Source organism: Watersipora subatra, chromosome 7 (assembly GCF_963576615.1).
Source record: "Watersipora subatra chromosome 7, tzWatSuba1.1, whole genome shotgun sequence".
In the NCBI taxonomy this organism is placed as follows: Eukaryota; Metazoa; Bryozoa; class Gymnolaemata; order Cheilostomatida; family Watersiporidae; genus Watersipora; species Watersipora subatra.
Window position 1 is genome coordinate 48,092,558 of NC_088714.1, and position 23,463 is coordinate 48,116,020.

At 35.2% G+C, this 23,463-nt stretch overlaps 2 protein-coding genes across 6 annotated transcripts in view; both read right to left on the reverse strand.

The window, feature by feature from the left end:
* Positions 1–9,907, reverse strand: part of LOC137399495 (spectrin beta chain-like) — a 52,743-nt gene extending 42,836 nt beyond the window's left edge. For all 4 annotated transcript variants that reach the window (XM_068085634.1, XM_068085633.1, XM_068085632.1 and 1 more), the window contains exons 1-2: positions 9,808–9,907; positions 1,540–1,732 (exon numbers count right to left, since the gene is read on the reverse strand). In XM_068085634.1, the coding sequence (XP_067941735.1) occupies positions 1,540–1,696 (157 nt within the window). In that variant the 5' untranslated portion in view covers positions 1,697–1,732; positions 9,808–9,907. The remainder of the gene's footprint in view (positions 1–1,539; positions 1,733–9,807) is intronic.
* A 2,404-nt stretch (positions 9,908–12,311) lies between these two features.
* LOC137399569 (zinc finger protein 296-like) overlaps positions 12,312–23,463 on the reverse strand; it is a 63,591-nt gene continuing 52,439 nt past the window's right edge. Inside the window, exons 10-15 of one of the 2 annotated variants that reach the window (XM_068085747.1) lie at positions 19,124–19,237; positions 18,582–18,709; positions 15,338–15,516; positions 14,469–14,611; positions 13,698–14,058; positions 12,312–12,911 (exon numbers count right to left, since the gene is read on the reverse strand). In XM_068085747.1, coding sequence (XP_067941848.1) covers position 12,911; positions 13,698–14,058; positions 14,469–14,611; positions 15,338–15,516; positions 18,582–18,709; positions 19,124–19,237 — 926 coding nt within the window. In that variant the 3' untranslated portion in view covers positions 12,312–12,910. Of the gene's footprint in view, positions 12,912–13,697; positions 14,059–14,468; positions 14,612–15,337; positions 15,517–18,581; positions 18,713–19,123; positions 19,238–23,463 lie in introns of both variants that reach the window. The other variant, XM_068085746.1, reaches the window with a different exon arrangement.

Consider the following 23,463-nt stretch of genomic DNA (forward strand, 5'->3'; position numbering starts at 1 on the left):
TCACATCGGTAGGACCGGAAGTCACATCGGTAGGACCGGAAGTCACATCGGTAGGATCGGAAGTCACATCGGTAGGACCGGAAGTCACATCGGTAGGACCAAGATGAGACGAAATTAAAAGCGCTGACAGCCAAGCCATGTATAATCTGCTTAGTGATTGGACCAACCATGTATAACCTGCTTAGTGATTGGACAAGCCATGTATAACCTGCTTAGTGATTGGACAAAATGAAAAGGAAAGTGGTAAAAGATAGGGAGCTCGCGTTTGCTTCAGAAATGTCTAAAAAAATTAACAAAGACTTCACATCTAGGGTTAGTCTCTAGCCTGTCTTGACAAGCTGTTGTTTTTGCGTAGTTGTCCCCCCATCGAGCGGCGAGCAACAACAGCTTGTCACAAGACGTACTGCACCTGATGCATCAGCTGCACTTATAGGGAGTTGTTCTCTTCCGTCTACGCGGCTTGGCCGCGATGTTATGTCGGTCGCTCCATTAGTAATCATAACGAATTTCACGCAAAAATTTATGTAGAAAAAAAAACCAGATTACAACGTTTAGCCAAAGACCAGTTTCTGTGATAAACTTTAGTAAAACTTAAGAATAAAATAAGCTCAAAATAAAATCCATAAGAACAAATAAAACTGACTGATACAAAAATAGAAATAAAACTGACTGAGCGCACAAATAACGACAATTTTAGTCGCTGTTGTTGCCTAAGTTCTCAAATTCTAATAAGGTTTACTGCAGAGAGGGGTCACCAGTTAAACGTTCTTATCTTAATTTTTCTACATAAATGTTTGCGTGAAATCCGTTATGATTACCAATGGAGCGACCGGAATAACATCGCAGCCGAGCCGCGTAGACGGAAGAGAACAACTCCTTATAAGTGCAGCTGATGCATCAGGTGCAGTACGTCTTGTGACAAGCTGTTGTTGCTCGCCGCTCGATGGGGGGACAACTACGCAAAAACAACAGCTTGTCAAGACAGGCTAGTTAGTCTCAGACAATGAAACGAATGCTCAGACTCCAAAATCAACCGGTTTTAAGATATTATATATATCAGCTTATCCAGATATTAAAGATTTTAAAATAACTAATTTTATCTGAATAACAACTGTCAACAAAAGGTTTCACCGCATTTGCAAATAGCAAGCCACTGGATGAAATATATATGAGTCACACCTAAATCCTACAGGAGTGTGACACGCTTTCTAAACAAAAAATGGTTTAAACTTAATACCAACAGAAAGGATTTGGTTCAGAAACCAAGCTTGCATTTATAAGTGGTAGGTAGTTTCAGTGCTTCAGGAGAATTGGAATGAAGTTGAGTAATTAGGAAGGTCGGTCATATTTCTAGGCTGATTCATTGCATCTCATCGAGAAGATGCCACGGAAAGGAACTATGCTCTCTACTATAAGTCTGACTAGTTGATCATTTTAAACAGGCCTGCTATTTGAGCGGATTGGTTAATAACTTTAGCATTGAAAGGGGAGCTACAGACCGAACAGCAGTTTAGAAATGATAACGGAGCGCTGACCTACCTGCCAAGGCTTTAATCCTCGACCTTTCAAATAACTTGGCAGAGTTGGCTCCGCCATCATCGTCAAAATCTGTGTTTGCTCCACTCTGGCCATTCATATGACCATTCTCCCGTTGCTCCCAGTGCAAATTGCTGTATGCATGATGAACCTCCGTCATTGCGAGCTCAGCCTTTCACCTCATGCAAGTTGTATTCTGTAACAAAACAGATTCCCATAACCGACAGTAACGAGGATCTATATGAGCACTAACGCTACACAAAAGCTCCTCGGGTCATGCAAGATGTTACAACTAAAGGCTAAGTTGTTCATGATGAGTCGACTCGTACAGCAAACTTTAATGCTCAACTGTGAGCAGATGCATTACCAAAAATTGTAGACATAATGGCTCGATGGTAAAAGACGCGATTATCGCTACCATAGTTGCATTGACTCGCATCCACCACTTGCACACAAAACCGCTTCTTAGTATACAATCTGAGTTGATCAGCCACTCATAAATTGTTTGGAGTAGATCTGCTGTTAGCTTAGCCAACTATCATAGGTAGGGCGGTATTTTGTTTGCTTTAGTTATCAAGTCAAATATGAAGGCACCATCTTCGTGGTTGCTATGTTAGGAAATGCCATAATATATTACACCGTTGAAAAACTAAGGCTGCCTAATACTTCCCGCCCAGAGACATATTTTAGCTCCATTGCTGATGTTCCTATGGTGCAAACATTTCTCTGCTTTTCAATTTGTTGGAATGTCATGTTGAAAAATATTCAAATCACGAGAGCGATCCAAGGTAAGTTTTCAATTATGTCAAGTGTATGATACTGGAAATAACTTGACATATATAACCGAATAGAATAGCTCATTGGACAAAAATTTTAATACCACAAAACTAAAAAAAAACAAACAAAGGGCTGGGCTGCTGTTTCAAGTGTCAGTACGGGAGGATTTTCAATGTCTTCCAAGATTGAAAATGTTTACACAGGAGTTAGTTCTTTGCAAGAATTTACTAAGAATTTTAAGAAATTACAATTAGCAAAAACAGTGAGTAACAAATAACTAAAATAATTACAGGAAGTGATATATAATTCAATAAAAACTAGTAATGACAACCATTAAAAATACAGTAAAGTTTGCAAGAAGAGTGCAACACATTCCAATTTAATTTATATAGAAAGTTTTCATCTATTACATTTTTTTGCTCAAACTTGCTTTCACAATTGTCACATTAATTCCATTAAAACTAACCCTTAAAATAGCATGTAACGCGACATGTGAATGAGACCCTTTGACGCAGTATATTAAATAAAACCTGTGAGCAAACAGTTGGGTAGCTGTTGTAAATACATTCTATAAGCAAACGGTCGCAGCCATCGAGAGGGAATACAGAAATCTCATTTTTTGCGATTACTTCTCACGTTCTTCATGATGGGTGAAAATTTGTAAAATAAAAAATAATGTTTAAAGTATATGTGTGAGTCAAATTTTTAACACCAGAGCACTTAAATTGCTTTCCAAACATATTGTACTTATTTCCTATATAATCAGTAAATAAATTGAAGTTATCCCAATCGATTTTTAGTGTATATTTTAACTTCAGACCCAGTATATTTTAACTTCAGGCCCATTATTTTAAGCTAACATATGATCAACTGGATTCATTGTGAGAAGGAAGTGACGTGTTTGTATTTATGTATTTTCTGTATGTATATTCATGTATTTGAACTTTTTAATTCATTTTCTTTTAGTTTTCATCGAACATTTTTTTACCGCCATGTACTAAAACCACGAAAGGTGAGCCAGTAAGTTGCAAGGGATTATTTTAATCGCACAACACAGCTGCATGTAACTGGGTATGAAAGTCTGACTCATGATGACAGTGTATGGATAGATGGCTCTTAGTTAATTTATGTCAGGATGATAACTCAGTATAAACATTTGCTAGGTCTGTAGCTGTTAGCGCATATGGTAACCGTAACCGTAAGATTAACCCCAACGAAACTGTCTACAAGATTGAAATAATAAAAAAGTCTTCACAAAAACTACAATGTCACCATCCATTGCCAACATCATAAGCTTCTAGACATTAAATCAGAGAACCTAAATAGTTCTTATATCAAGAGTTGAATTATGTGCCAACATGTCATTGTTGCGGTATGCTGTGCAGTACCACACCATTTTTTTTAATAAACTGCAAGCGTGAACCAAGTGCTTCCACTAATAACCTTGCTTGCTAAAAAAGGTTATGACCAAGGCAAGATTTTTCCTAAATATACTCTTTGGAAACTATGGGAGACAAATTTTACAGTCCCAATACTAATGAAATGGAAGCATGTTCATTGATACCGCGACAGGCAGATTGACCTAGATTGGTCCAGCCAAATTAATTTAAACTAGGAATCACAAGACACCCGCGTACAAACTGGAAAAGAATATTCACAATTTACTATAAGATTGTTCATTTTGGTATACTACTGAAACAAAAGTAGCCAAGAGTGCTATGTAATGCTTTCTAGCTAAAGAAAGCCTTTGGGACAATTGTTAGCAATTAACATATTTCAACTAACCTCAAATATGCAAAAACACTTTGACCAAGCCCAACGGAGAACTGCTAAACTTTTTCGTAAAAAAAACCATTTGGTATATTTTAGATAGACATTTAGTAACACTGCTCAAAATGAGTAAAAAAGTATTTCTCGACTCAACAGGAAACACTCATGTAATACACAAGCTTAATTCACCAAAATGAGCATTGCCTGCATATGTATTATCCTTCATTTACACTAGTATACCTACATGTAATGTTAGAAATAAAGACAGCAAGGTAAGGGCTATAAATAATTATAAAAGCCAAAGGGATATTACTGTTTAGCTGAGCAAGTTAGTAGAGCTACGCTGCCTCCAATGCTCAGCTCATAATATAGAACTACGCTGAACTCCCTCGGCAATAAAAAGCAAAGAAAAATCAATAAAGCTGTACATTCGCATGATAAAGAGATAATAAAGTGGGGATGGTAGTAGCATGCAAACAGTGAGAGCCTGTTACTAGCCAAGCACACAATAGCTTTACTGAGTTGTAACAGTATATCAGATCAAAGTGACCATGCTAACTTATTAGACATACTCCTAAGTGTTCATCTCTCCCTGTCCAGATGACACACTCTGTAGAGACTATTATTCATCAGTTATTAAGTGTTAGCAAACCGTGGACAAGTTTACGGAGCATGACCATGACAGGTGATAGACGTGGGAGTGCATAAATCAATAGAAGCATTCAAAGGTCTCAACTGCAATAAATCCTTTTCGCATGGGTACTCTTACAATCAAAGGTATGACAAGTGGCCTCTCAAATGTACCGAAGAAAGACAACAAAGGGGTCCAGTTATTCATCTAGTTGTACTGTTCTAAAGAGAAGCACAAGATAGTAATTTCATGTCCAATGTTTTTCATGAACATGAATAATCTAATTTCAAAATTTAACCCTTTCGCAGGCAAGTTTTTTGGGCTATTTGAGACCCCCTGGGTAGATTAATTTTTCACAAATTGATTTAAAAAAATCATTGATACACTTTTATTTACGATATTGTATACGTGCATTATGTTTTTGTTATACAGGTAAATACAAATAAACATTTATTTATAAGTCAAATTCTTATATAAGTGTTTCTCTAGCTATAGTAATTTTGGAAGCATTTGCCCTTGCAGAGGCCTACACCGCAGTCTTGACATCATGTGCTTATTATTATTCCTCTATAGCTTTGCATTTGCCTATAGCCTTTGGAGGACGCCGTGACAGTAAAAGAAAACTGTTGCACTCTGGGAAAATATTCAGAAAGCAGTAACAGAAGCATAAACAAGCTAGAAACAAAATTTTCTAATTTATTCAAATACGTTTTTATTTCGGATTTTTCGTTCGTTTAGTATTGCAAAAACGATCGTTTTTTTTCTCAAACCGGCTAATTTTTTGGTTGCTAACAGAGACCAATATATTGTAGTTTACCATTAGTAAAAACATTAAATAAAAAAAGGCAATAAGCTAACCAGAAATCAATTTATAAAAACAGTTCGCATGGCGACATAATAGTCGCTCTGCCTATTGGCGTCAGCATCGCGAAACGACAATAATGTCGCTATGCCTGCAAAAGGGTTAAGCTGTTTTTATTGGCTTTCATTTGTTCAGTCTTGATAAAATGTAAAAATGAGTATTTGTCAGCTAAAGGGACTTCACATAATAACAATCTATTGAATTGGCTCCACAATGTCTCATTCTATTTATATAAGAATGCTGAAGTAATGACTGGGCTAGTCATGTTTGAGCTGTATTGAAGTTAACGGCAGCGATAGCAGAATTTCAAAATCATACTATTTTTTTAATTTTTAGTACTACCCACTACATCAGTTCCTTAAAGAATGCTTGACTTTTGAAAATATATATTGTTTCAACAACTGTATGAACCAATGATTATCAATCTTTGCTGACAGAAAGCTAATGGCTACTTTTTTTGCTAACTTTTTGGTGTATATAAATTTTTTCAATCAAACATGTGTCAGACGGTAGCTTCATGAGTACAGCTAAACATATTTTATGCAGGGTCATTTAGCGAAATGACGATCTCAATCAATACGCTGTAATGCAGAAGAGCACAAACGAATCCCTCTAGCATTGATTTACGTGCTATCTTTATCTTTCAAGATATGAAAAAAGTTGATACATTCTTGTCTATCCGTATCAACAAACATCAAAATGAGACAACAAGACATTAAAGAATGTTGGAAACATTGTTTTTGCTCTGATGTAGAAAAAGTTAATTATATTTTTTTCAACGATTACCCGAGACTAACCAGCGATATATAAAACAATGAGTGATATATGCATCGTTGCTTTAGCTCTACTGATGGTGATTGCTTTACTATTCTCATGAACTGACTTTCAAATGATTGATACCAAAACTCAATGATTATCCAACCACTTCAACTTTTGACATACATTACCGATCTGTAGGTAACTTGTGTGACTGTTGTAACCTGTGTAACTGTGACTGTGTAACTGTTGTAGTCTTATGCAAGAGAATTAGTATAACCATTTCGATAGTTTTAACCCTTTCAATACCACCCATGTACAAATTTAGCTATCGGCCTAGTGCCAGCCATTTTACCGAAAATTGCCGATATTGCTTCATGAAATGTATGTTTTTTTCAATTTCAAACCCTATCTCGATCATTTTTTGTAACATATTTTATTTTGCCAACATTTTAACTAACACTGCTATGCAAAAAATTTAATGTGTCTATACTTTGTGCGATGATAAAGCTATGTGAAGCGATCGCTACATAGCTAAAACGATCCTCCACAATGTTCCTTACTCTTACAAAACTATTACTTTCACCACTATCAGAGTCACTGCTGCTACTTTAATTATCGGTATAATCATGAAAATATAAATCTGAATTGGCTATAAGTAATTACCTGTTTTCTGATTCGGGCGGTACTTACCAAAACTTACACAAAAATTGTTCGTTTTTAGGTTAGTAGTTCTCAAACAAAAGTTTAAAATTGCTTCGTTATTTTAAGCTAATTTTATAGAGATATCCTCGGACAACATTGTCAATAACATGAAACTCCTAAAGACCGTGGGTTATGTTGTCAACGAATAATAAAATGAAGTTACTACGCAATTGCTGGAAAAGTCGCAATTATGCGTCTATGGCATCAAAAGGATTAAATCTAATTTACTACATACTTAACATTCCTTAACTGAATTACCGTAAAACTTCTAACTGAACGCCACCTCTATTTAAACTCCACCTCTATTTGACCGCCACTACGAGAGAAGGGTTTGAAAATAGAGCGCCACACTCTATTTGACTGTCACTTTGACGATCTTTGGTCTTTATGAACCCATAATATCAAGTGATCAGAAGTGTCCACAAAATCGTATTGATAATGAATTGTTTATATTAATAACAATAAATTCTCTCGTCCAACTCCAAAGCTTTTCGCTTTTTTCGTTAAAACTCTTAAAGCAACTCCATAGAAATAATCAATAACAGTCAGACTAATCGTGGTTCCTTATTTAACGCGTTCTTGATACGTCGCAGTACATACATGTACCAGTATAAAAACGGTTTAAATTTACGTTGGTAGATGAACTTAGAAAGCAACACCATAGAAATAATTAATATTTGTCTCAGGCTAATAGTAGTTCCTTGTTTAACGCGGTCTTAGTACTTCGAAGAACATGCATATATAAAAAATGGTTTCCAAGTTTTGGACCAAATGTTACGTTTAGCGACCAAACTTTTCTGAGTTGCATTTGTGCAAAATGCAGCGCGTAAAGGTTTTGCTCTGTCAAAAAGTGTTATAACTAGTATCGACTAGTTCAGCAGCGCAGAAGAGTTGATACCAGAAGATATTGTGGAAGGTATTGGACAAAAAGAATATTTTCGTTCCATTGAAAGAACTAATCAGAACGCCACTATCCGAGCAGACGATGCAAATATTTTTCTTTTAAAAACGTTAATTTTTTGTTTCTGCATATAATATAAGTTCGGTTCGTTTGTCACTTGTTTATAAATATATATTTGTATCATTCGAAGGATTATCATTATATAACTTATAAATATGCAGATTTATAGGATGTTATTTTATAGCATCCTTGCGGCTATCTTAAAACGGCTTACAATGGATGGATGCTAATAACTTCACTTCTATTGCACCGAAAAAGCTAGTTTTGGCTGCAAACTGTAGTAAACATATCAATGAGTGCAATGAGCTTTTATGCAACATTGTTAAATAGAGCTTTTATGCAACATTGTTAAATAGAGCTTTTATGCAACATTGTTAAATAGAGATATAAAGTAAAAATTTGTCTTCAAATTCAGAATGAAATGAAAATTGAAAATGCCAACAAATTACAAAGAAGGACACAGCCGATAATATCATCGCAGGTCAATTGCAAGCAACAGATATCAACTGGTAGAGATATTTCTCGGTTTCTCAGTGCGCATTTATTAAAAGATCTTTGACAAGTTGGAGGTAAGTTAGTAGATTTATTGCATCCAAAAGGTTCAATATCGATCCACCAGAAAAAAGAGAGGAAAATATAGGCGACATTCGCTTCGCCCGTAACAGGGCTAGATTTATCTTCCGAAAATTCTGACGACCCATTTGAAAAATACACTGTCAGCCTCTATTTGAACGCCGCCTCCAATTGACCGCCACTACAGAGAAAGGGTTGAAAAACAGAGCGACATGGCGTTCAACTAGAGGTTTTACGGTATATAGCAACTATTGATTGTTTTACAATGTTCTCCTGAATTTTAGTTTGCAAAAAGTTTCCTAAAGAAATCGGTTCATTTCGTAACATTAAATGTCAGTAGGCAGCAATACAACAGTAAATATCGTAATCATACAACCATCCAAGGGTCAGTAGTCGCTCCTATTTGCGCGATGAAGTTAACATGATAAAACTTTACTATAACTTTGAAAATTCATTTTTTACTGCTGAGCTAGATTGAGCGTAGGTTTAAGCTAAGTCATAAGCAATTTTACTGAAATGTACAATAAATGCAAGAGCTTACGCTGTAGCAACTAGAGTGGATGACGAGCTCCGTAAAGTCTTTTTTTCAACTCAGCGACAAGAACGATGTATGTATGCCTACGTACTGGATTAACCGGCGTTTAACATTCTGAATGTCAGTTTCAGTCTAACGTGTAATTACAACACAAGCAGCTCAGTATGTGCTATAAACGTTGCCCAGACTTCGCAAATAGTCGTTGTAAATACAACAGAACTGTGCCAGAATAAAATCAGCGCAAGACAGGTGATCATGAAGTCGTTGCAACCTGCAATCGATCAGTTGCAAAGATTGGCAATCGGAAACGAAGCTGGTAAATATGAAGAGAATTTTTCGTACCAGTAGCATAGTTCTAAACAAAGATGACTTACAATAAGCTACATAACTAAATAATTTGTCATTAGCAGATGCTGGAAATAAATTAGGTAGCTCCCACAATATCCAAATCAGCTTGTTAAGCAGAATACGCCGATGGTGGTTCGGTGAATATGCTTTTTGCTTGTAATGAAAATAAAATTTCTGATGAGCCATTAGATGAGAATACGCAGTGTGAACTATAACTGTAATGTATGCTCCAGTTTTGAGTTATAAGCTCTGCTTGTACAAAAGGAACCTACGGTTGCCATGCTACTAGTATCTTATAATATAAATGAACACCTCACGAAGCTGTTAGCTCGACCAAGGCCACAGTATCTTACCTCTAACTTCCGAAATAAAAAGTAAGAAATCAACGAAAAATGCGGTGCAGAACGTCCCAAAAATTGGTTGCCTCTAATTGCGGTTGATTTACCAGCGGCATCTGCAAAAGTAATAAGGTCAGCAGCGTATAGGTTATCGAGTCTCACACCGAAACTGAATAAATTTTAAATTGGCATATTTTGAGTTGGCAAGTTTATCAAAATAAAGTCTAAGTTAATTTTCTGTGAAAGTTTTTTATTGTTTTCTTATTTTTTGAATTAATTCAACATAAACGTGGATTATAAAATATGACTGCGTGTTTATCTCTGCGCATGAAATTATTGGAGGAGTAAAGAGACTTTAAAAACAAACACACGTGTTATGTTCTGGGAAAATTTTCTGAAGAAAATTTGCTTAGAGAGGACAACTCTGCAGAACTAAAGGTCAACGCACAAATGCTCTTTAGTGTTCCAAACAAGTTGTTCCATGTCTGGTAAAGGACGTTTATATTCATATCTAATCATCCTTATTCGAAACTACATTTTTATGAAGTTCCATTTTCTAAACAAAAACTGGCTAAAAAGTAACAGTAGAATAAAATGGTCATTGTTGTTTAATATAGTCAATCAATATAGTTCAAATAATTTTGCTTGCGTGTATTAAACTTTCAAAGTTACGGTATATACTATTTTCAGTTTGCTATTAATTCTTAATTGATAACCAAATGCATGACCATCCTTATTTGTGATTCGTGCATTTACACAGCACACGACTAGCTGGTAACTTAACTAATTTCCAATTAAGCTTTTTACTGCTTTGAGATCCAGTTAGTTGAAAATAAAATTTTAAGGTAATACTAGTACGCTTGGCAGCCTCGTGCAACCTGATGACCGAGTAGTTAGCAGCTGGTCAGTAAATTTGAGCATCTCAGGTCAACTCCTATGTGAGGTAATTTTTTCCTTACGTTCTTAGTGTGACTTTGGCAGATGAACACCGCTCTTATTACTATAAAGACTAGGTGAATGCCCGGCATTGCCTGGGTAATAGAATAATCACCTACAAACTCAAATAACTTAGCTGGATAGCTAGATCTTGACTAAAATTTGTACTGTAACAGTACCTGAGTTTTGGGCCAGTTTAACCATTACGCTTAACGGTAACAGCGCTAGCTATTAACTCCAAGCAAGTGCTTAGTCAAGAGTATCTCAACTAATCTAATAACTATTTGCCAATTGTCTCCGCTGTATTCTGTGAAGCTTAGTGGTTGAGTGTGCCGCCCCTAGATCTGGATCACCGGAGAGCAAATCGAGGGCTGTGCAGATTTTTTGTTGCTGAAGTTTAATTGCTGTAACTGGACACAGGATTTAACAAAAAGACAAACACTGAGATTTATATATATGGATTATTTGTAGGTATGTTTGAACCAACTGCTGCAGAAGGAGAGATCATGGCTTATCCTATATGCATGTAAGCTGTGCTGCATTTTGGAATTTTTTTAGAAGAAAAATAAGATGCCAGAAAGTTTAAACACTAAAAAGCATATTGAACAATGAAGCAAAATGCATAATTTACTGCTAATTAAAAAATTGAAAGTCTTATTGATAGGAAAAAAGATTGCTAGCAAAAAATAACTGCTGATCAATTATTGCATCGTGTAGAGACTAAACAGAATAAAAGATATAGAAATGCTACATGTAATATATAAGGCTTACTGGTGGAATTTTTAATTCAAACTGCCCTAAATATCAGGGATTTCTCTAACTTGAATTGGCGTGCCCATAGTACTTGATATCTATCCAATAACTGAACTCTAGAACTAATAACTGCAAGTATATCATTACATTTGGCTCACAAGTATTAAATCTGACTGGTTGCTTTTATTTTAAGATATCTGTATATCGACAGTAATTTGCATCAATTGGTAGTCTATACTCTAATTTGTGTGACTAGAATTCCGTTCTTAGCTAAGCTGGTGTAGTAAGTTTCAACTGAATGAATTTTGGTAACCTTTGAGCAAAATTAATGCAATTCTGCTTCTAACAGTCAACTATAGGAGCTGATTAAATTGACAAGGTAGTTGCAAATAATAAGTTTTTATCACATTAGCTCAACTCTTCTTCGTCACACCTAATAATTCACACAAGTCTTAGTCATGCTGTACGATTTCAAAACAAATCCTTCAAACTAAGTTGCTTGGTCTCAGGCATTCAGATGAATGATCAGAGCACTGGATTTAAGTTACCAATCGATAACGTACTATAGATTTAACTTACCAATCGATAACGTACTATAGATTTAACTTACCAATCGATAACGTACTATAGATTTAACATACCAATCGATAATGTACTATAGATTTAACATACCAATCGATAACGTACTATAGATTTAACATACCAATCGATAACGTACTATAGATTTTACCAAAACTATCTCCGGGAAGGCACTTGCATAAATCTTTTCTGATCTCAAATTTCATATAAAGTGGTAGAAGTTGATAAGAACTTGAGTTGAATTCTTTTCACCGGGCAATCAATATATTTCATAAAATGTTATGAGTACATCCATGATTGCAAAAGATACCATAATTAATAATAAAAGCATAAACTGATGACACAGAGTCATCTAGTTAAATAAGAGCCTTATTATAGAATTTATGCAGCTAATTAAAGTTAAAACAAAAAATATCACAAGTTTGACCCGTAAAACTTATTAAAAAATTAGTCAACTTGTACATTAAACAAGCTCCTGTACACAGATGATAACACATACAACTAGTAAAAGTGAAAATATTATGATTCTTACAAAATCCTTGCTTGAAAGTATTTAGACTGTGTAGAATGCAGTGCCAAGGTAAAAGCAAGCAATAGCTGCACCGTTAGACATACTATATGTTAATGCTACCGCTGTTTTAAACACGCATTGATAGTGCAATGGCTAGGTAGAAGATACAAAATGCTTTAGGACAGTAACAATGTCATATTTACAAAGATACCCGCATGAACCTGAATCAAACTGAGTTTTATCAGATGGACATTAGCTTGAAGGAATGCCTCTTGCAGCTATGACGAAGTCTCCACATGAATTTGCGATATGCCGCTCCTTGGTCTAGTTTCAAACAAATCTGAAGAAGACAAGAAGCTAAGATGAACGACAAATTAATTTACTTATAAAAATCATGAAGTTGCTGCATAACACCAGGTGCTTGATGTATACTGCCAAGTACTGGCTCCGTAATACCAGTTTGTAATAATTTGTGGCTATAAAATTATTCTTAGCTGAAGTTGATACTTCTATTAGTTTGCAAGACTGTTTTGAGGAGACTACACAAATTCTTCTCCAATAACAATAATGTTGATAAGGAGGTGTATGATGCTAATATATATAATCTAAGGTATGATCTAATAGTAGTTCATATATATTTTTCTTATTAATTTAGAAGTGGCTCATTATGAAAATTTAAGAATGATTTATGTTTTACATAAATTCAAATATACTGTATACAGTTAGTTTTGTTTTGGAGTGTTGTCATCATCAGCAAGTAATTACCATGTGTTAAATACAAGCTAGTAGACTAAATAGTAAAGTAAACAGCAAATCTAAATAACATCTTTTAAATGCGTGTTAACTATTAAATATATCCCTTTTTGCTAGCACCTACTTCAAACCCCTTTTAATGAACGCCTGTATATTAGCACACTCTACACTCAGTAACTAAAGAATTGTGATAAAACAAATTTCTGCAACTGACATATAAAGAAATACTGTATGTGCGAAAAATGCTACTGAAACTATTCAAGGAACTGCATAAATTCACAATAAAGTTAAAAATTCATGCTTGGACATTTTTACGCGTAAAAAATAGCTTGAAGAGACTACACAGCTACACAGAACATTAAATGATACTTACTAGCCATTCTTAGAGACAGGGGGACTTCTTGTTGCACTGTCTGTACTCATGGAGTTTCTTGACATTCGCGCTGACAAGTTCAGAGCCCCGCAGTCATCTGATTCAACAGGCACTTCAACTGAAGATGCCCTCTGGAGAGTGATCTGAGAGAAATCGCTAGGAGGGGTCAGTGAATGGGTGGAGGGTGGTGTAGTTGGGGCACGACCATACCTAACTGACGATTCGGTGGGAGAAAATTGGAGAGATGAAGAGCTGCTGTTGCTATGGGTGTTGGGTAGGTGAGAAGGAAAGCTCGGACTCCGATGCAATGTTGGAAATGATCTTGGATAATTAAAGCGTGCCATAGATGTGGTGAGGAACCCTGTAATAGTACAGCTATTTAACGTATAATGTTGTTCAAAGAATGTTAGAGGTTGAAAGCCGTAGACTAGAACACCCTACAAAAGTTTGAAATGAAGCAGCGGAATACGACATGTGCTGTGAATATGTAAGCGCAACCGGAGATTGCATTTTAATAAAATTTTAGGTTTACAAAATTTGTTAATAAGTCACATTGATACGATGTATATTATTTATACAGAAAATTATAGTTGGGAGTAAACAATGCCTGAAACCTTTATTATAACAGCCACTGATAAATTAGTGAAATTTACAATTTTGCGCAACAAGCTTCTCATGGGTTAGGCATTGCAGCTTATGCCTTTCCCTTGCAGTCTTCGCTATTGTATGAAACACAATCATTACGAGTGTTTGAAAAAATATTGAACTGACCACCTGGGGGACGTGGAGGGGATGTTAGAGGCGAATGTGCCTGGGTAGCCAAATTATTTGGCCGAACAAGCCTTAATCTTCCACTGACATTTCTTCTCTCACTCTCATTTTCTAAGCACTTTCTCATATGCCTTTCCATTGTCCTACAGAGAGGAGAAAAATCAAAATTAGCAAAACCATTGGATTAATCAGCAAAACTATAAAGATTGGAGGAATATTTAGCAAAAAGTAATAATAATTCTTTGTACTATTTTTTGCTAGAAAGTGGAAAACTGGCAAATCTATTTTTTCTGCTGTCTGATGAGCTGCATAGGATTTATGAAAAATGTGGGCGACAATTTTGAAAGCTACCGTTGTGCTGGTAGCACAGAAGGCCATACCAAATTTACAGCATTAAGCAGATGAACAGCTTGTTCCATGTACAAATCTATAGAATTTCAAGCTCATAGATTTATTCATATCTCTCTCAAGTCCTCTTTTGGGAAAACTATTGTTGCTTGAGTAGCATTGGAATTACTATACGTTGAATTGGCTGTTTAGTCAGGTTGATCCAGGCTTAGGGGGAGGACATACTATAGCGCCTCAAATTTAATTGGTTTTGTTTTGACTCGGTTCTGTGGTTGGTTTGTCTTGAAAACATGAAGCCAGATTCAGTTTTGTGTTACAAGTTGAAAAAGGTTTTACTTAGAATCTGAATGTATAACACTTTTAGTACAGAAATTGAGAGAATAGCTGTATTGAGTTGGCAGAGATAACAAAACCTTGACGAGTCCTCAGGGTTGGCCTGCAGAATAAACCTAACAGGTTGAAAACCCAATCACTGGAGTAATAGCAATATATTCTCTGTATTATATAAGAAAACAACTCACGCTGAGTTCTGAAAGGTAGCGTCACAGATCTTGCAGCGATTCGTACCTCCATGAGTTTTTTTGTGTCGTGTCAGTTTGCTCGATTGTGCACAGGCATATGGACACAGATTGCACTGATAAGGTTTCTCACCAGTGTGGCTTCGCCGATGCACCTTCAAGTTGCTCTTATTAGAAAATGCCTGCACAAACACACCATAAACCTAATTGCTACTAGAAGATTCAATCCTCAAGTTGAAAGGAATTATATACAACTTTTAAAATTATTATTTTAAGCATTGATCATGAACTACAACCAAGCTTAGGTGATAATCAGCTGCAACTGATGTATGTCCAAGTGTTAAATGTTATAGGAATGGCATGTAAACCTAGAAGTTCTAAAAGCTAGTGATCTTTAAGTAACTCCCAACTCCACTCTACGAACTTTGAGTGAACCAACGTTTCTAGCCTTTCTTTTTTTTTAAATCTGAGCAGCAACAGCAATAACAGCAGTAACATACAATTAAACTTCGACATACGAAATTAATACATTCTGATATTTGCTGTATTCAAATGGTATTGCAAAGATTCCTATTAAGATCATGCAGCGTTTTGTTTAATTGTCTCTAAAGCTCAATAGCTGAACGATAAACAATTCAACTAATTGCATACAGCATTAAAAGAAAAATTAGTTAAAACCATGGAAAAATTAAATGCAAAATGAAAAACTAAATTATATGCAAAAAATTAAATAAACAACGTAAAGATAAATAAAAACAGTTTTTATAGTCACATATCCTATACAAAAAAGATATGTGGATTGAGGCGATCCTAGACGATCCAGATGGTTGGTGGTGCATAGGCAGGTTTACGACTTATACAGAGCTAGCCTAATTTCAACTACTAAACTTTGAATTAGCATAACTCATCAATAATTTGGTTGCTATAGTTAGTATTTTTACAACATTTATCTTTGCTTATCAGGACTACCTTTTCACTCTTAGTCTTTTTAAGCTTTATGCCACACCACTTTCACTTTCTTCCTCAAGATAACTACTAGACCGCATTGGAAACTTTGTAAAGAATTTATGAAAATATATGTATACTAGCCGACTGTTTGGCATTGCACGGATATTAAAAATCAGCTTATAAACAGTGTCAGGTAATGTACATGTAGTTGCCTGCCACTTGCCATTAGCCTGGCACATTGCCAATGAATAATTTGAGTAAGCTACTACAGTTTACCGTCAGGATACGATTTTGATCCGTTCCAGGGGTTGGCATCGTATGGTGAAAAAATTGTATGCAGAGGTATAAAAACAATAGTAATTATATAATGCAAACATCGCCGAGTAAAAATCGTCAAAATTTAGTGCTGTAAATATTAAAAACTAGTAACAAAATAGTATGATAGCCTTAGTAGCTATAGTTACCTACAGTAACTTTATGATATTTAGTGAATTTATTGGTTATGATCTACATTGAAATGTAACGTTACAATGTCTATGAGCAGTAATACGTACCATAGAAACTTTACCTTCAAAATATACGTACATATAACAAAAACTTTGAATTCACTTCAAATAAGTTTACCTTGACACACACCTGAAGCTAAGCTTTAGTATGTATTTTTAAATATTTTACCGACTTTCAACTTTTTATCACTAAAATTTTACTACCTATCAATTTCTGTCTTTGCATTTACTAAAACTTTTAGCGGACCTGATTAAAACTTTTTCAACCTGATTCGGCAAAAAACTCCAACAGTGCTGTTTTCGTAAGATAGTTGATTTTGGTTAGCAGGTTAAGAGAAGTTGCCTAACCACGGAAACCTTTTGTATTAAGGAATCGCAACTCCAACTTTGCTACTTGTTTTACAGGGAAAATATTACCGTTTTACACACGAGAAATGCTGAACTGAGAAAAATCGGTTATCGATTATTTCCACACTGTCATCGGTTATTTCACATTTTCACTTTGTTATTTTTACATACGTAATAAGAATACTAAATGCCAAATTTGAACCTGGGGAAAATATTTTGTTGAATTCATATGGTGAAAGGTGAAGCTAAGTTTTACTATGCATTTTATTAAACTTAAATTTTGCCATTGTTTTAATCTCTATTACTGGTTTGCAGTTTAGTTTTCACTATAATTAATAGGGCTGAACGAATAATGCCGAATAGAGAGAGAGCATAGTATCTCTTTCAGGTCTTGTTGGAGGGATTTCAGCATATAGCAGATCGGTATCTTCGTGATTCCAACGTAATCAGCACACTGCCCGCCAAGTTTGAACTATGAGAAACATTTCTGTTGATGTGGCATGGCAAAAAAATCGAAACGTCGGTACCCGAGGCCCGCAGTCCATGGAAAGGACAGGAGCAGGTGCTTTTACATTTAGTAGTGACACACAGTTTTAAGCAGGATGAAAGTATCAGTTGCGTAATATGAGCATTCAACTACTTGGCAAACTACTAATAGCAATACAAAATATATTTTCAAATGATAACTTCATACGAACAAAAAAAAATAAATTAATAGATTGGTTGACAATGGCATCATGTGAAGAATTGGACTACGCAAAAAACTTCAGCGAATGGAAATAATGTGGCAGGATTCCTACAGGCCTCACAACTAAATATGAACCAAGGATTTGACTAGATTTTTAAACTTACATCTACAATACTGAAGCCTTTTATGGTGAAAATATGATAGAGCCCAGTGTCAATAATAGCCTGGTCTGCTCAGGCCATAATATACATCGCGTTTAGAAACATAGCTTTAGCCACAGTAAACTGTATTGTCAGTCGGTCAGACTCTTTAAATAATTTGAAACTAAATTTGATGGCTCTACCTTGTTACACGTAATGTTGAGTTTAAACTATCACTGCATAGAAAAATTATCAATACAAGCTAACTGGTATCAAAAGCCAATATACATTAAGATGTTTGGTAGGCATTATTAATTACCATGCGTACATATCATTTCTAAGTAAACTAGCCAAAACGACACAACTAGTTTATTAGCGGATATTCAATGCTCATCATGCCTATTAGATGCAGATTTCAAACCAAGAGGTTTTTCAGAACTAGAAAAACCATTGCTATAAAAATTGCTGCGAATCTATTAAAACAACACTATTTATCATCATCGATTTTGAGCATTGAAAAACGTTTCTACAGTCAGCAGGGTCAAGCCGTAATTAATAAAATATGCTGAGACAAGACAATTTTTACAGAATGGCTAATAACTGCATAGAAGCAATACCTTTCCACAATATTCACATTCATCACTTCGACTCTGACTCGTAGAAACTCCTTCCGGTTTCAAACTGTCAGAGGTTGACACTGCAGAATTGAATTGGGGAGACCAAGAGGTGCTGGATCTGAGACTTGCTGCTAGAAAGGTAAATTATTGTGGTGACTAATCAAATCATTATACACGCGCAAGATAATATTTAAAGCTAATCTGCAACACTGAGATGGGTTTCAAAAACTCTAAAGAATGACAGTTGTATATTCTATCTGCGACAGACAACTACAAAGAGCTATGCTGCTAAAATAATTTCATAAACAACACAGACTTCACAAGTTTGTTTTTTCTGCAAACCCTGACTTTGAAGCATAGCTTCTCAAAAAGTTGAGTTCAATGACAGTAGATTAGTTTACATATTAGGAGAGTGGAAAGGAGCGATGGGCCATTTTTCATTAAAATAATGTTCAGTAAAAGGATAACTAGTATAGTAAGAATGTAGCTCTGATAGCAAAATTGCTCTGCGCCATAAAAACAACCATGATTAGACAACTCACGAAGAAAAGCCAATGGAGGTTGGCCAATAAGAGCTGGGCGATCTTCTGCTGACTGTACCGCTCGACTCTGCTCATTATCAACTGAGACAATCCTAAACTCGCATGCAGGTGTATCTGAAAATTGTGTAAACATATTTGCATATGAGACGCAAAACATCATAATTTCATATTTAGTTGCTGAGCCTTTTAAGGTGGGACAATCTATAGACGAAGCAGGCAGATAAAACAGTAACAATCATGTTAATTACATGTAGTACTAAGACTGTCTACAAACTTGAAAACTAGTTTGTAAGTTTGGGATAAAAAATAACATATGCATAATCGCAGCGTCATTTGAGTTTTTAAGAAAATCTAAAGAAGTCTTTATCTTAAGCACCTGCACCAGGTTGTCAGCAGCTGACATCAGTAACTTTTATTGTATTTGTAAGATACCGTAAAACCTCTAATTTAGCACCAACTCTATTTGACCGCCACTACGAAAGAAGGGTTGAAAAATAGAGCGCCACCTCTAATTGAACACCATCTTATGAACCTTTAATATCCTTTATGAACCCATAATATCAAGTGATCAGCAGAAAAGTGTCCACAAAATGTATTAATAATGAATTGTTTTTATTAATAACAATCAACTCTCTCGTTGTCCAGCTGCAGAGCTTTTCGCTTTTTTTGGTTAGAACTTTGAAAGCAACTCCATATAAATAATCAATAACGGTCTCAGGTTAATAGTAGTTCCTTGTTTAACGCAGTCTTGATACTTCGGAGAACATATATAAAAAACGGTTTAAATTTACGATGAAAGATGAACTTTGAAAGCAACACCATAGAAATAATTACTAACTTTCTCAGGCTAATAATAGTTTCTTGTTTGCAAAACGGTTTGCAACTTTTTTTAGCGGAAAAACCTTTACGCGTTGCATTTGTGCTAAATGCAGCACGTAAAAGTTTTGCTCGGCCAAAAAATTGTTTGGATGCTAATATCGACTGGTTCAGCAATGCAGAAGAAGAATTGAGGCCAACAGACATTGTAGGAGGTCTTGGACAACTAGAAGATGTTCGTTCCATAGAAAGCAACAATCAGAACGCAGCTATACGAGCAAACAACAGAAATATTTCGATTTTAAATTTGTTAATTTTTGTTTCTGCATGTAATAGAAGTATGGTTCATTTATGTCACTTGTTCATAAATATATATTCGTAGCATTTGTTAGATTATTATTATATAACTTATAGATTTGCAAATTTATAGCACACTATTTGATAGCATCGTTGCAGTAATCTGATCTTACAATTGATTGACGCTCGTAGCTCCTGCTCTATCGCACATAAAAAGCTAGTTTTGGCTGCAAACTGTAGCAAGCATATCGATGAGTGCAATAAGCTTTTATGCAACATTGGTAAATATAAATATAAAATAAAAAATGTCTTCAAATTTAGGATGAAATAAAAATTGTAAGTGTCATCAATTTGCAAAGAAGGATACAGGCTATCTAGTGCACCCTTGAGATACGATTACCCTGATATACGATTTTTTCACCTTACGAAGTCAAACATTGTGCTATCTTCACCTCGCTATACGAATTTTATTTCACCATACAAATTTGAGAAAAGTTTCGCCCGAGTTAAAATTTGGCCGTCGTTGTGCTCATAACACACTTCGAAATAAAAAAGACACCGAAATATAGTTTGCCGAAAACATTCTTAGAATGTTTAGAAGAGACACGATGATCGACTTCTTTCATGTCCGCGTGAAAAATTTCGTGTAAAATACACAAGCGAGAGCAAATATTCATTTGTAGCGCTATTATAGCTTTTACTATAAACTTTTAGGTCAGCATACGTATATAACTACAACTATCTACATTTAATTTGTTATCTATGGAATCTGAGACCGATACAAACGTTACAAAACGAAGGAAGAATTATTTCTATGTCAACAAAGTTGGATGTCGTAAATAAGAAGAAGGGACCCGTATTATTAACATTGTCAAGGAATATGATCGCAACCAATCAGCATTTGCAATTATTATTAAAACAAGAACTCCATTAAAGCAAGCACAAGAAAGAGCTTCCGACTGAAGATTTGAATGAGCTAGGTCATGCACGCGATCAGCATTCAAAAGGAGCAACCATTTAGTAAAGGCGAGGATGTAGAAGATACAGAAAATCCCACATTCGCAGAAATATTTCAAGTGTTTAATTTACTGATGTGGACTGGTACATTAAAACAATGCATGTATAATATATATGATTTATCTCTTGTGTGGCATGTTTTTCATATTTTATTCATTTAGTTTCCTTTTGATTTTATGTTATATTTTCTTGTTTAACCATGTCTTTGCATGTGGGCTTGTTATCTTCTACGTGAATACAATTTATCGTATGTATGTAACTCATATAACTAGCTACTCAAGATAGTTGACGCATCCACATTACTTTCTGAAACTTGCTAAAGCCCTGTCCCCCCCATAGGGTATAAATACGTACAAACTTTGTATGTATGGTTACATTGAATCCTGTGCGCATTTCATACAAGACAAACTACTGTACCACATTCTCTGGATCCTTTTACAAGCGCTAGCTAGCAATTTTCTGCATTGCACCATCAATTTTTTCGTAGAAAAAGTGGACAGGAATGGACAACTTCTTTTAGCCTGCTAAAAAATTCCAATTCATCACGTTTTAAATTTATTTTCAAGTGTACAGCACCTTAATTAGCATTGATACGTTTTTTCCTCCTCTCTGCTTTACCCGCTACATGTACCAGTTAAAGCCACGTTACTCCAAAGGTATGTACGTCCAGTATAAAAAATAAAATTTTATTTTTCTTTTCGGTAGCCATTAAATGGTCAAGTGTGCGAGAGGCCGCTTTCTATAACTGCATCGCTCGGCCTTATTGATTTAGGTTGAGAAAGGTTTCAACCAGATAGGCTAAAGTTTATAGTGAAAGTGAAGATAGGAACTGCTGAAAGATAAAATTTCGTGATAAAAAGTTGAAATTCAGTAAAATAGTTCAAAATACATACTAAAACTTAGTTTTAAGTGTAGGCTTAGCAAGCTAAACTTACTTGAAGTGAATTCAAAGTTTATGTTATGCGTACCTTTTGAAGGCAAGAAATCCTTACCATATGTACTACATTTGGTACACACATTATAATTTTGCGTTTTATTGCAGATCATAACCATTAAAATACACTAAATACAATACAGTTACTGTAGGTAACTATAATTACTAAAGTTAGCATACTATTTTGTTGCTAATTGTCAATATGTACACATTTTTATAAAAAAAATTGACGATTTTCACCAGGGTGTGTTTGCATTGTATAATTACAATGGTCTCTATACCCTGATATACGATTTTTTCACCATACGATGCCAACCCTGGAACGAATTAACATCGTATCTCGAGGGTGCACTGTAATATCATTGCTGGTCGATTGCAAGCAATAGATATCAACTGGTAGAGTTATTACTCGATGCATATTTATTAAGAGATCATTGACAAGTTGGAGGTATGTTAGCAAATTTATTGCATCCAAAAAATTTAATATCACTACACCGCAAAAAGATAGCAAAATCTAGGGAACACTCGCTTCACTCGTAATAGGGCTAAATTTATCTTCCCAATATTCTGACGAACCTTCTGCATGCAGCCTCTATCTGCATGCCCTCCAATTGATCGCAACTATAGAGGAAAGGTTGAAATAGAGCGCCATGGCATTCAATTAGAGGTTTTACGGTAATTTACCTTACAATTCTGATTCACAATAAGCCACATTTCTAATAATGAAGCATTATGATTAGCTAAAAATAATGATGTGAATGAATTATTGGGCGAAGAAATGTGGTTACTAGTAGTAACTACAGCTTTTGAGAAAATGAAGACAGTCAGCCTAAGGGACAACCCACCAGTAATCATAGATGGCACATTATATACGAGAAGAAGATGATTTGGCTCAGTGAAGACCAAAGTTTGTGAATTAGCTATTGAGCTACATTATAGTTATTGCGCATCCACAAAATCCTTTGGCCTACTATGCAACGCTGCACATTATATCAAATATTTCAATATGGCTAGTACTTTTCCGACGATGTTACAATGTTACAATTAGGAGTTACCTTATCAGGAGAAGATAATTTGAATAACAATAATTGGGTATCATTTTCACAATGGATCTCATCCTGTGACAATCATTTAAAGCATAAAACGTGCTACAAGTGAGGTTAAAAAGTGTTTCATTACAAGATACATACTTGTTAAGGCACATGCTATAGATAAGATCTATCTGAATTGATGCATCAGCTAAAGATAATACGAAACCCTCATTTCAACATGCTCA